Source organism: Rasamsonia byssochlamydoides (genome assembly GCF_041956645.1).
Source record: "Rasamsonia byssochlamydoides strain NRRL 3658 unplaced genomic scaffold VTN77scaffold_10, whole genome shotgun sequence".
Taxonomy (NCBI): Eukaryota; Fungi; Ascomycota; class Eurotiomycetes; order Eurotiales; family Trichocomaceae; genus Rasamsonia; species Rasamsonia byssochlamydoides.
The window spans coordinates 116,421-130,601 of NW_027192393.1; the positions used below are offsets into that span (position 1 = coordinate 116,421).

General features: G+C 51.6%; 4 protein-coding genes across 4 annotated transcripts; 3 read left to right on the forward strand and 1 right to left on the reverse strand.

Moving 5' to 3' along the window:
• Positions 1-127: 127 nt before the first annotated feature.
• VTN77DRAFT_384 (uncharacterized protein) lies at positions 128-3,856 on the forward strand (the record flags this gene model as incomplete). The annotated part of the gene is made up of 2 exons (XM_069419832.1): positions 128-137; positions 189-3,856. The coding sequence occupies 2 exons, from the start codon at positions 128-130 to the stop codon at positions 3,854-3,856; spliced, it is 3,678 nt and encodes a 1,225-aa protein (XP_069280445.1).
• Positions 3,857-4,041: 185 nt separating this feature from the next.
• On the forward strand, positions 4,042-4,444 carry VTN77DRAFT_385 (uncharacterized protein; the record flags this gene model as incomplete). The annotated part of the gene is made up of 2 exons (XM_069419843.1): positions 4,042-4,134; positions 4,190-4,444. The coding sequence occupies 2 exons, from the start codon at positions 4,042-4,044 to the stop codon at positions 4,442-4,444; spliced, it is 348 nt and encodes a 115-aa protein (XP_069280446.1).
• A 419-nt stretch (positions 4,445-4,863) lies between these two features.
• Positions 4,864-6,444, forward strand: VTN77DRAFT_386 (uncharacterized protein; the record flags this gene model as incomplete). Its single annotated transcript, XM_069419854.1, has 1 exon — positions 4,864-6,444. One exon carries the CDS (start codon positions 4,864-4,866, stop codon positions 6,442-6,444), a length of 1,581 nt encoding a protein of 526 aa, XP_069280447.1.
• A 6,712-nt stretch (positions 6,445-13,156) lies between these two features.
• VTN77DRAFT_387 (uncharacterized protein) lies at positions 13,157-13,794 on the reverse strand (the record flags this gene model as incomplete). The annotated part of the gene is made up of 2 exons (XM_069419865.1): positions 13,157-13,394; positions 13,463-13,794. 2 exons carry the CDS (start codon positions 13,792-13,794, stop codon positions 13,157-13,159), a joined length of 570 nt encoding a protein of 189 aa, XP_069280448.1.
• Positions 13,795-14,181: the final 387 nt, after the last annotated feature.

Sequence of the window (14,181 nt, forward strand, 5' to 3'; positions counted from 1 at the left end):
CGACGAGCGGGCATTTCATCAATTGTCACATCGCCATCGTCGGCATCGTCAATCTGAATGTAGCCTCTGCGACTGACATCCGTGATTTGACGCTCTTCAGCTTGTCCCTGCTTCTGTCGTCGCCAACATGTCTGACGGTAGGTCATCACCACCTCTTCGTGACTCTCACTCGCTGACTCCGTCTGTAGCGGAATTCGAGCAAGTTAGACGGCTGCAGGCCGAGCGGAATGCTGCGGCAGCGGCGAAAAAAGGTTCAAAGACCTTTGATCCGTCCAGTCAGCGAACTGACTTTTCGACCAAGGCTCCCCTGACTGAAACCTTCGACACGGAGCTTTATGATCGCAATGGTGCGGACAAGTATGAAGGTTACAACACCTCGATCCCTGCCGACGGCGAAGATGAGGACATGGAGGATGCCGATGGCGGACATCGGCTGGTCGGTCAGTATACCGCGACCAGGGACCAGATAAACGAAATGGCCCATGGCAACGGTGTTGAGGAGGAGGATATTCTTCTGGGTCGTGAGAAATCTGCCAGGATTGCGGATCGTGAGACTGATTACCAGAAGCGTCGATTCAACCGTGCTCTTTCGCCCACCAGAGCGGACCCTTTTGCGGCTAAGACCGATGCGAATGGCGAGGCCGAGGGCCACACCTACCGAGACGTGATGGCTCTCCGCGAGCTCGAGAAAGAAGAAGAGCGCGTCAAGAAGATCATCGCGGAGAAACAAGCCCGCGGCGAGAACGGCGTCGCTGAGCATCAGGCCACCCTGAAAGCCGAAGAGAGTGACAAAGAGAATCTCGATGCCGGTTCAACTGGACGCAAGAGAAAGCAGCGATGGGATGTATCATCAGAGCCAACGCCAGCTCCAGAGGAGAAAGAACCTACGCAGACGAAGGTCAAGCGATCCCGATGGGACCAGACCCCAGCCCCCGTTGCTCCAGAAGAACAGGCTCCCAAGCGTAAGTCTCGATGGGATCAAGCGCCTGCAGCACCATCGATCGTTGGAGCGACGCCCGTGGGCAACCAAGGTTTGGCAACCCCGATGCATCCGTCCCAAGCCCCTGTGGTACCAACGGCTTTCGGAACCGATATTTCTGGACGGAACGCCCCCTTGTCGGACGAGGAGTTGGATCTTATGCTTCCGTCTGAAGGCTACAAGATTCTTGATCCACCTCCAGGGTATGAGCCCATCAGGACTCCGGCAAGAAAGCTGATGACTACACCAGCTCCGATGACCGGCGCAAGCGGTGGAATCGGTGGCTTCATGATGCAAGAACCCGAAAATCCTCGCCTGCTTGGTAAACAACTACCGACGGAGATTCCAGGCGTGGGCGACCTGCAATTTTTCAAGCCAGAAGATATGGCCTATTTCGGAAAATTGATGGATGGTGCGGATGAGAGTACGATGTCTGTGGAAGAACTGAAAGAGAGGAAGATCATGAGATTGCTACTGAAAGTCAAGAATGGAACTCCCCCTATGCGAAAGACCGCCCTTCGCCAGCTCACCGATAATGCGCGACAGTTTGGAGCTGGGCCTCTGTTCAATCAGATCCTTCCGTTGCTTATGGAGAAGTCCCTGGAAGACCAAGAACGTCACTTACTTGTCAAGGTTATCGATCGTATACTCTACAAGCTGGATGACCTCGTCCGTCCCTATACCCACAAGATCCTGGTGGTCATCGAGCCGCTGCTTATCGATCAAGACTACTATGCTCGTGTGGAAGGTCGTGAGATCATCTCTAATCTTGCAAAGGCGGCTGGTCTTGCTCATATGATCAGTACGATGCGTCCCGATATCGACCATGTGGATGAATATGTACGGAATACCACGGCTCGAGCCTTTGCAGTTGTAGCCTCGGCACTTGGTATTCCGGCTCTTCTTCCCTTCCTCCGCGCAGTGTGCCGCAGTAAGAAGTCGTGGCAAGCCAGACATACCGGTGTCAAAATTGTGCAGCAGATTCCCATCCTCATGGGATGTGCCATTCTACCTCATCTGAAGGGATTGGTCGATTGTATTGCCGACAACCTCAGCGATGAGCAGGCGAAGGTCAGGACTGTCACCGCTTTGGCCATCGCTGCTTTGGCAGAGGCTGCGAATCCTTACGGTATCGAAAGCTTTGACGAAATCCTCAATCCTCTTTGGACTGGTGCTAGGAAACAGCGCGGAAAGGGTCTTGCTGCATTCTTGAAGGCTGTCGGTTACATTATTCCTCTGATGGATGAGGAGTATGCCAACTACTACACAAGCCAGATCATGGAGATTCTCCTTAGGGAGTTCTCTTCGCCTGACGAGGAGATGAAGAAGGTCGTGTTGAAGGTTGTGTCACAGTGCGCGCAGACGGACGGAGTGACGGCTCAGTACCTGAAAGAGAACGTCCTCCAAGACTTCTTCAAGAGCTTCTGGATCAGGCGGATGGCGCTCGACAAGCGGAATTATCGTCAGGTGGTCGAGACGACTGTTGACCTGGGCCAGAAGGTGGGCGTTAGCGAGATCCTGGAGCGGATCGTCAACAACCTGAAAGACGAGAGCGAGGCGTATCGCAAGATGACGGTAGAAACAGTGGAGAAGCTGATTGCCTCATTGGGAGCGGCGGATATCTCCGAGAGACTTGAGGAGCGGCTCATTGACGGTGTTCTGTACGCCTTCCAGGAGCAAAGTATCGAGGACATTGTCATCTTGAACGGCTTCGGTACAGTGGTCAATGCCCTTGGCACGCGATGCAAGCCGTACCTTCCTCAGATTGTCAGCACTATTCTGTGGAGATTGAACAACAAGTCTGCCACTGTCCGTCAGCAGGCAGCCGATCTGGTTTCTCGTATTGCGATGGTGATGAAGCAATGCGGTGAAGACGCTCTGATGGGCAAGCTGGGAGTGGTCCTGTACGAGTACCTGGGTGAAGAATACCCCGAGGTGCTTGGTTCCATTCTGGGTGCCTTGCGGTCCATCGTCACCGTGGTCGGTATCAACCAGATGCAGCCGCCGATTCGCGACCTTCTTCCTCGACTCACTCCCATCCTGCGTAACCGCCACGAGAAGGTGCAGGAGAATACGATTGATCTGGTGGGTCGGATTGCAGACCGCGGACCCGAGTCTGTCAACGCTCGTGAATGGATGCGAATCTGTTTCGAGTTGCTTGACATGTTGAAGGCGCACAAGAAGGGCATCCGTCGTGCTGCCAACAACACGTTTGGCTTTATCGCCAAGGCAATCGGCCCGCAGGACGTCCTTGCCACCTTGCTGAACAACCTGCGTGTCCAAGAGCGTCAGTCTCGAGTGTGTACGGCCGTCGCGATTGGTATTGTGGCGGAGACGTGTGCTCCGTTTACAGTCCTTCCCGCTCTGATGAACGAATACCGGGTCCCGGAGCTCAACGTTCAGAATGGTGTGCTGAAGGCGATGTCCTTCCTGTTCGAATATATCGGCGAGATGGCCAAGGACTATGTCTACGCGGTGACTCCTCTTCTGGAGGACGCACTGATCGACCGTGACCAGGTCCACCGGCAGACGGCCGCCAGCGTCGTCAAGCACATTGCTCTGGGCGTTGTGGGTCTAGGCTGCGAAGACGCCATGATCCATCTGCTGAACCTGATCTACCCGAACATCTTCGAGACGAGTCCTCACGTGATCGACCGCATCATCGAGGCCATCGAGGCGATTCGCATGGCGGTGGGGACGGGTATCGTCATGAACTACGTGTGGGCGGGGCTCTTCCATCCAGCCCGCAAGGTGCGGACGCCATACTGGAGACTGTACAATGATGCCTACGTGCAGGGCGCCGACGCGATGGTGCCGTACTACCCGAATCTGGAGGAAGACGGCATATCGCGGCCGGAACTGGCGATAGTGATTTAGGTTATTGGCGTTGGTTTGGATTGTTTCCTCTGGCTGTATGTATGAGCAATTATATCCTTTTATCCCGTGAGTCTTGCCACGTCTAGCGGTGAGTGAATGATATAATATATTCGAGGTTGTCTTTCTGTACGCTAGGCGGGAATAATAAATATATTATTAGGTAGGTGGGTAGGTAGTCTCGCAGTATGAAAAACAAGTGGGGAAAAGTGTGTATTTTTACTTCATCAGTAGTCGGCTTTCGTGTTCTGTTGTCCTGCACCTACGGAGTATGTACTGTAGTTACCTATTAGGAAGGTATATGGAGAGGGGAGAGGGGATGGGGGAGAAGAGTAGACGCCCATCAGGCAGTCCAACCCGAGAAGCCACCAATTTCTCTTACTTCCTACTACTTCGTACTACCATTACTGGATATTACCATCAATCGTGAATTATTATTATTTTTGTTCCCTTGATAACAGTCTTGTCAGACACAACTACAGTCAGTTGAAGTTTGAGTGTACTGTATGTATGTACATACCTCCGTATCTATCCCCCAGTCCACACGGACGGAGATCCTCCGAACCTAACTATCGGACGTTCGCCATCTGACGTCTTACCCCGCAAAATAAGCAGGATACTACTATCAATGGCCCTAGGTATTTACTCCGCAGATCGGAGTATTATTGTCCGTCCGTTCCTGCGTTCTCTAGGTTTAGATTGGACGTTCAGAGATGAGATGCGATGAGATGAGGTAACTCAATTAATTCTTCTGCTGATGTTATATCTTATATCTGACATTGCTAGTCCACTTATATATTTATGACGGATATCTTGTCTTCGTCTTGTCCTAAGGGTCTAGATAGATGATTCTTTGGCTGACTGACTGATCGACTGATCGATTGATTGATCGATCGATCGATTGAAATACTCGCTCATTTCCAGTTTCAGTTTCAGATCGAGTGAAGCAAGCCTTTTCAGCTCCCTGTACTGTACATCTCTTCCTGCCGGATATATAGATCTATCCAGCCATGCCCACCCTTCCATCCGCAGTCGACGTCCTCGTCGTCGGCAGCGGCAACGCCGGCTTCTGCGCCGCCATCTCCGCCGCCCAGGCAGGCGCGCAACACGTCGTCATCATCGACAAATGCCCTGAGACCTGGGCCGGCGGCAACTCGTACTTCACGGCCGGCGCGTTCCGCACCGTCTACGCGGGTCTGGACGATCTGCTGCCGCTGGTGAACAATGTCGATGATGAAACGGCCTCGCGGATCGATATGAGTCCCTACACGGAGCAGGATTTTGCGAACGATCTGGACCGGATCACGGGCGGGAGGGCCGATCCGAGTCTGGCGAGGGTTTTGGTCCAAGACTCCAATTCTGCGGTTAAATGGCTCGCTCAGAACGGGGTGCGCTTTCAGCTCTCCTTCAATCGCCAGGCGTATGAGGTCGATGGGCGGATCAAGTTCTGGGGTGGCATGTCCCTGAAGACGGAGGACGGGGGTAAAGGGCTCATCGAGGACCATAGGAGAGCTGCGCAGAAGCTAGGGGTGAACGTCTTCTTTTCAACAGCGGCCAGGAGACTCGTCCTCGATCCCCAGACTGGCGCTGTGACTGGCGTCGTCGTCATACACAACAGCCAGGAGTGGACGATCAAAACCGGCGCCGTGGTGCTGGCGGCAGGAGGATTCGAAGCCAATCCACGCATGAGAGCGCAGTATCTGGGACCCAACTGGGATATGGCCATGGTGCGAGGAACGCCCTACAACACGGGCGACTGTCTCGAGATGGCGATCCGAGACGCCTCAGCGAAGCAGGCAGGCAACTGGTCCGGCTGCCACTCTGTCGCCTGGGACGCCAATGCCCCAGCACACGCAGGCGATCGCAAGGTCTCGAACGAGTTCACCAAGTCGGGCTATCCGCTGGGTATCATGGTCAACCGCGAAGGGGAGCGATTCGTCGACGAAGGCGTCGACCTGCGCAACTACACGTATGCCATGTTCGGCCGAGCCATCCTCCGGCAGCCGGGCCACATCGCGTTCCAGGTCTGGGACTCGCGGACCATCCCGTGGCTGCGACAGGAGGAGTACCGGGAGGAAGTAGTCGAGAGGATCACGGCGTCGTCGATCGAGGAGCTGGCGGAGAAATGCCAGCAACGGGGGCTGCGGAACAAAGACCGGTTCATCGAGACGGTGACGCGGTACAACGCTGCCGTGTACGAGCATGAGAAGGAGAACCCGGATCGCAAGTGGAATCCAGCAGTGAAGGATGGGCGCTCGACGCAGTCCAGCAGCGGTGGTCTTGCCCTGCCCAAGTCCAACTGGGCCTTGCCCATTGACAAGCCGCCCTTTCTGGCTGTCAAGGTTGGCTGTGGCGTGACGTTCACGTTTGGCGGGTTGGCCGTCGACCCGGAGACAGCCGGTGTGCTCTCGTCGATAACTGATGCAGTGATACCGGGCTTGTTCTGCGTGGGCGAGATGCTGGGCGGGTTGTTCTATGACAATTACCCGGGAGGGAGTGGCCTCACGTCGGGGGCTGTCTTTGGTCGGAGAGCCGGTCGAGCAGCGGCGGCAGCAGCGGCAGCACGAGCAGGTGTATCGTGTAGGTTATAATCAGGCCGTTGATTCAAGAGAAAAGAGAGAGAGAGAGAACAAATATTGCTCGCTGTGTGTTTTGTCTACAGTAGTGAGTTCAGAACAGGTATATATTTCTACCTAAACTTCCTGTCCATAACAGAGAAGAAAGCAAGCATGAAGAATAGGTATAATATAGTATGCTATAATCCTATCATTTGTCTTATTCCGTATCTTCTTCTTCTTCTTCTTCTTTATTAATCTGCAACTATTGTATAGGGTACTGGCTATAAGAACTGTATAACACATATATACTCCGTATATATCACACCGTACAAACAGAACACAAGATACACACACTACGGGGTACACAATAATGTAATGCGTATTATATCCAGAAAAGCAGTAAATGAATGAGTGAGGATTCAGACTCTCGTCCAAGAAGTTCTGCTGCTCTGCTACCTCCCTTCAGCGCTGTACAGTGTGCATACAGGACTGGTTCGAATTCTAGGGGATAGACATTCACGAGCAAGTATCCCTGATGATCACTCTCCTGACTACTCCGTACATTGCTCTACCTAAGAGCATTGAGTAGTATCGACTATTGAGTAGGATCAGCAGTAGTGTAGTATATTACTCAGGGTCATTCTGGAGTCTTCTGTTCCTTTCATTTTAATGTATTCAGGATCGATTGATCTACCTATCTACCTACCTAGCCTGGCAAACTATGAGCACATGGAACTGTAGTTTCGGAGTATTCCGTAGTTCTGTAACGTGCAATCTGAAACGCTGTAACGTGCAATCTGAAACGCTGAGTTCCGTCATCATGGGCGATCATACTGGCGATCATCTGCGTCATCGCCAGGAGTCGACATGACTGACATTCGACATCTTCCCTGTCCAGGTAAACTATTTTGGCGTCAATGCATCAATTATCGATCTCCTCACGAGAATCCCTTCTGCCTCTGACATCATGCCAAGACCGGTGGCTTGAGTCTTGATCCCTGTCCACGTGATCCTATTGGTTCGTACCGAACAGCCGGCAAGTCTTGCATATGGAGTATTAGATGCAGTGGACTGCTTGTTTTCGAAGACTATTATTTACTGCAAGTCGTATACAGTCATCATCACTGGATAGGTTCCTGCAAATGTTTCCCGGTAGTCGTATCAGATGAAAAAAAAAAGGGGGAAAAAGGGGGAACTTTTTCAACACTACTACATACGAACCATGTGGACACTGGAGAGAAATCCGGCTTCTCCGTCTCTGGATGACTGTGTCGAAGCTTGAAGGTGAGGTGCATTTTGAGGTGACTGGTTTCCCAGAAAGCAAAAAGCAACGGCGTGTTTCAGGGAGGGAGCAGGGGACCATAGTCTTGAGTTGGGACAGGTGGAGACCCTAACTCATACCCTGGCTGTAGCCTCGATATCGGTTCCAGGATCGCACACAGGGATCGCATAATGGCGTTGCGGGGTCCATACCGGGCTGAGCCTGACAGGGTAACTATACTGCTTCGGCTGGTGCTGAGAAGAAAGGAGTTCGGGAGAAGGATCGGATTATGCCCCAGGCATCCAATAATCCTGCTCGCTACCGCCCTTCGCGCGTCCACTTCCCGTCTTCCTCCATTCGTGTTGTACGGAGCACTCCGTACTCCATGAGACTGGGACAAGACTGCTTGTTGGCTGCTGTCTGCGATACACGTCAGCATACCCATCCCAACAGCGGACGCTGTGGTTCGCTCACAGCCTTTTAGCGACCGTGGCCGGGCTTGGCATTCCCCTCCAAGATATTCCGTATGAATAATCTCAGCTGCTCCTCGACACGCGAAGATGCAATCAGATGTGTTTAGTACCGACAAAGTTAGGCAGGGTCTGGGGACGAACTGAACTAACGAGAAGAATGGACTTGGCAAGGCTCCAACAAATCCTGGAAGGAACCGCGTCTGTGCGATCCCTGTATGCCTGATCTGGGTCCATTCTGCCCAATGAGGGTGTGCCCTGTCCTCCTGTTTTTGTGAAAGGGGAAAAAGGGACGCCAAACAGAGGACGCTTTTTCATTGGACAGTGCAAAAACTGTTTACGGAGTAGTGAGAACCAGTGGCGCTGTGCTTCTTCCCATTTGAAGAGTAGTCCAGAAAGACGATCTCAATATTCGGGACACTACTCCGTGGACTGGACGGAAAAATATCTCGGACTACATTTGGAAGAACGGCGGTTGTTCACCAATCATGCTGTGTGGATAGTTCGGCGATGGCCTCGCGCTCGAATTCTGATTTGGTGATGAGAATAGTCAAGACATTTTCGCCGACACCCAGAGTTGATAGTGAACATGTGGTTGATCTGCCGCGAAGGTCGTGCAGATGACAGGTGCTTAGAGATACGCTTATTTGTACGGAGTAGTGTACTCCGTACATACTCTATAGAGATGTAGAGAGGTCGGTGGGTCCTTGTCCGTTGCAGGTAGACACTTCTATGATGGACAACTATTGAATGGCAAGTATGAAACCGACACAGGAAAGCTGTGCTCGATTCTGACAGAGTTTGGAGACATACTCCGTACGGAGTACTCTGTATACTCACTTGAATCAGGTTCGGACCTCGAATCTCGAGGCAGGGCCCTGGTCAAGTGCGAAGGTGGTGCACGGGCGTTTGTCTCTTTGAGAGGATTATGAGAGCGCTGTCTGCCTTGTCGCTGCAATCGATGACTCAATGGCGACCAATCCTTTCCGCTCTCTGCGTGACGACACTACACGAAAGAGCGGTGAGACAGAGGAAGTAGTTCTGTGGACTCGTAGATTCGAGTACTCGTCACACCATTTGTACTTCGTACTGTAGAGAGTATGGTGTCTTCATATGGTGAATTCATGTGTATGCTTGAGTTCACGACTGTATCGAGAGGATCCGTTCAGGGGATCGTTTATTCTGGGTTTCGCCAATATCCAGCCCGTCTGGCTTTGCAGATGTCCCCGTCTTGAGATGGTAGAGTTGAGATCAGGGTTGGTGCGTCTTGTCAAGGTGCCGAAAATGACGTTGCAATCACAAGTATTATTGAATCCCTGAACCTGGGTCCGGCTGTCGACTTTGTCCGAAGTACTCCGTACTCTGTAGAAGCTGGATGCCCGAAGTGTGATCGCATCTCTGCGGTTACTTTAGTGTGATTTGTCATGGCGAGATCGGACCGACAAGGAGGATACAGCCGCACTGGATTCCATTGAGCCGAAATATGGTCGCGAGGTGATACGAGATGGACTCCCTCTTTGGGAATTCCGTTTACGGCGTCCAATGAGCATGGAGAGAATTTGGAATGTGTTTTCCCCTTTCCCCTTTTGCTTTTTTTTTTCGGTTAAGTTGGGTACAAACCGGTACGAACCGCGCTTCTCTCCGGCCTCCGTCATTCGTCGTAGCGTCTGCTCCTGCTGTGTCGTGGACTCACAGCGGAAATTCCCAGCGTTCGGGAGAAATAAAAAGGGGTAGCACTGTAGCAGTAGCGGAGATCCTGGAAATTATTGATCAAGGGTTGAGCAAGTAAAACTTGCCATGGTTCATGGACGATGTCGCGCCTTGGAGAGAGCAATGGGCAGGTGGAATTCAAGCGAGGGAGGAGAATTCACCCGAAGGCGGTGAGCATTGTGCACTCCGGAGGTATCCACCTGATTCGCTACCTTTGGACAAGAAATCTCCAACGTATCTGCAAGTTGTGACAGATGAACAATCACAAGCGCGGTCAATTTTCTTTTTGTAGATCTTTTTGTAGATTGACTGTATCCTTATATCTCATGACGTTGGATTTGCTTTGTGGTCCTAGAGAAACTTCAAGTTAGATTAGTATGTTTGTTACCTACTCAACCTTTGCTCAAGGCATTGTCAACGCGGACAATAGGACAATATTCATTCTTCAAGATCACGATTACGAAATTGACTTTAGCAGCTTATGAATCATGACAATCTTGGAATGTTTGCGCTCTTTTCCGGATGTATCTGACGATCCCGACCAACCAAACCAAGATCTGATTGTATTTTTGCCGGGATCAGAATCCTACTGACAGGGATCTTGTCCCTGATGAAAGATGCTCAAGGACCTGTTTTTTTCTCCCCTCAGCGATCGGGAATAGTTGACTGCTTCAGTCAACACACCCTGCAATCTTGACAAAAGACTTGACAACATAGTCAAAGACTTGTCCAAGTCATTGTTCCTCTGACTTGCGGTTGCTGGAAATCAAATCTCTGTTTTCGACGCATGACGCGCTTCAGCACTGCACACACGGCTCACATTCCAGTGATGAGGAACCATCAGAGCTGCAGGCCACAGGCGTTATATCTGCCAGTCAAAGATGGCGATGGCTGCAAATGCTATCCGATCGTGGAAAGTTCTGACTGGGGCTTTCCAGTTGACTATTGCCTCTTTCTTTCAACCTACCTCGTACTGTAGACAACTTTGAGGTCTGAGCAGTTACTGACAGGGAACAGCCTTGTTGGTTGGTTCTTTCTTTATGACGCAACGGGAGGAATGATCCGACTCCAATCGTTCTGGTGGATGAATGGCCAAGGGCCCATGACTGTCAAACCCGGCGGAGCCGGGAGTACATACATGGGCATCGCGGTTGGCGTTGATTAGTGAGGACGTGAAGCCCGCGTCGGATTGTTGGATCCCGCAGTTGTACGGAGTAGAGAAGCTTAGTAGCGTTTAAGCGTCTCAAATCCTTATTACGGAGTCAACGTGCCACCAGGGAAAAAAAAGGTAGGAGGAAAAGCACTCCGTAGGTAATTAACGAAATCCTGCTGTCAGTTAGACATGAAGTACCTGTAACAGTCCAACAAACTTCCATCTGTCCTCCAGTCCGTTTGTCAATGCCTAAGACGATCCACCGTTATCTTTTCTGAATGTCTTTGTCAGTCTCTGTTCCCGTTAATCGCAAATTTCTTTTGTTTCTCATTTCCTTGTTTATGACAGGGATTTCTGTTTTAGCATATTCTCGGTGCCCGAAGGATGAACTTACTAGTCCTCGTTATGGTTTGGCGCACGTAAATCCGATAACAGGATCAGTCCACGGGTCTTGTCGGGTCATGCCAAGCAGCCAAAACGATCTTGGATGCTAAGCAGATGGCCATGCGTCCGCGCGACCTGAGATCCAATTGCCCGATGGGCTGACTATTAGTTAGTTAAGTCGATCCGAGTTAGACAAATTGCGAGGATGGAGCAAAACTGATTATTATTCAATACTCTGTACTCTCGCGAGACTGCCTCCATCCTTTCTCTGGTGGTGGTATTATTGGCTAATGATTGATTGATTCTCTCAGACGGGTTTTCTTTGTTCGCCAGTGGTTGAAATTGATAGTGTATCACCACCCTTGCTTGCAGCGAGCCTTTCCTGTCAAGAAAGATTCGTTGAATCATATGCTCCTTAGGGAGTGCCTTTGTGTAGTGCTGCAGTTTTACGAACAAATGAACGGTAGGCTGCAAGGGTTCTTGAACGTATTTGATCCAAGGCCTTCGGAGTACAAAGTGAAAATTAGCATGGGCTATTCTGTACGCCTTCAAACTCGAAAGTTCGTGGCGCAGTGGAGTATCCACTCAGTGCATGGCGGCGGGAGATCATGGTCCGTGATCATTCAACAGATGGATGACAGGCAAATTGACAGGGAATGCTCCAAATTTTGGCCCCTATCTGAGCTGAACTTGCATATGTCTGGCGACGCTATTAGCATGTCACGAGGGGGTAGTTGCTCCATAGCGGCAATTACCTAGGTAGAGGAGGGTATGGAGGGAGCTATTTGTTCGCCCAGTGTGCTGTAGCCTGCAGCCTGCATCTGAATTTCAATTAAGAGGGTCGTCTGCTGGTGCGGAGTCATTCTGAGTCCTGACCTAGGTACTCCGTACTTGGGTACTTAGCTGAGTTAAGTTACCTTAGCCTTAGGTAGGTTAGGCAGTTATCTGGCGCCACTGTCCATGGACCCCTCCACCGGGCGTTTTGGTGGCTGACTTTGGCAGAGAAGGGGCCTCCATTTGGCTTCCTCTGACGTCGGTGTGCAGGTATAAGCATCCTGCTGTCAACAGTGCGGTGGGCCCACATGCTATGCCCTTCCTTCGAGTACTCCGTACGATATTTTCTTAACAGCAGAGATTGAGAATGTTAGCCACAGGGTTTGAATGGTTGAATGTACTGCGTAGTGACGACTAAGTAGATTGGTCTGATGAGTCGAAGAAAGGGGTGAGTCGGGAAAGGAGTGAAGGTTGTTGTAGCGTGCAGGTTGCACTCTTTTCCGTCGGGTGATTGGTTTGCACCTGCACGAGATCCCGTCATATTAGGGCCTACCTTGCATTTTTGCCCCATGCGCAAGGGTGGTTCCTCAGTACAGTCTGTAATTCATGTTGGCCGCACAAATGTCTTCTCCTGTGCTGTTTATCTCATCCTAGTAAGCACTATTCTGTGCCGAGTCAATGTCAATAGCAATGGACATTGGACCAAGCTTCTTCGATAGCCCATTCTGGCATTCTCGAATTGCAGGAAATCAAGGTCCCTGGTACTTGTGCTCTTCTCTCAATAACCAACCTGGAAAAGTAGGTTGGAACGTGACCTGGACTACCTAGGTACACCATCCACAACTGAGTCCCAAAACCTTGCTTTCCCCACGCCTATTCTTATACTAGTCAAAAAGGAATACGACCTGGTCAACGGAGTACGGTGCCAAACCCTATCCCTTGAGCCTGATTCCCATTACCCCGTACGAAGTGCATATGGTTGATAGCCAAGTCTCAGCCACCAACGAGCCTTATCGACGGCGTGACACTGCAGTGGCAACCAGGAGCAGCAGGGCTGGAGGGGAGTGGTATCACCCATTCAATGGCCTCCATGCATCCCCATGAACCACCAACATCAACCTTGACCTCAAGCAGGACCACAGACCACTGTGGCGTCGCCTTACCACGGGTTGCTTCCTCCCCGGATTCCACACTAGAGTAGGCGACCCTGCACGTTGGACGAGAAGCCTGGCTGTGGACGAATAAACGAAAAATGCGTTCTTCGAGCCTCACTCAGCAATTTGGCAACTATTGACTAACTAAAGGAATGCATCCACATCGGTAACTGCCTCATCGGGCCTTCCATGCCTCTTTCCCTTTTCTGCTGTAAGAACGGAATGCTCCCCAAGCGGCTTCCCTAAATGCCGGCGCCCCACTAGCTTAGAGGCATCTCCCGTTGGCCCATGGCTCCTGCTGCCGGCCACTCGGGCCTTCTTATCGCAGCACCCAGTAGGACTGTAGGAGGCAGCGATGCATGGCTTCCCCACGCAACGGCCACCTTGTTGGATTTTAGAGTTTCTCGCGCCCTCATCCTTTGGATCGCCCGCTTTCCCCGCTGCCCTGAAACAAACCAACTCGTGCGATCCCATCATCCGGGAATGGCGCCCCCTTGGGTTCTGCAGTGGTTACTAACCCGCTGAACCCTTTCCGCGTCCTTTCTGCCAACCGGGATCCCCCGCCAAGGGACGGCAGGAGCGACCCCCTCCAAGGCCTCTTAGTACCTCCATAGGTAGGCAGGCAGCCTCTCGCCATGCGAATTTGCTCATTCATGGGTACCCAAGTTACCTAACAATCCTAACTAATTCCGCTGACCGACCCCCTTGTTCCCAATCTCCTCCTCTTTTTTTTTCTCTTCGTTCTTCTCCATCTGGCATCCACCCTCCCCTCCCTCCCCCCTTTTTTTTGGGGTAATACCCTCATTGTAGCCCGTATTCTGGCAGGCCGCCCGATGCGCAGGTGCTGCATAGCCGCAAAGCTTC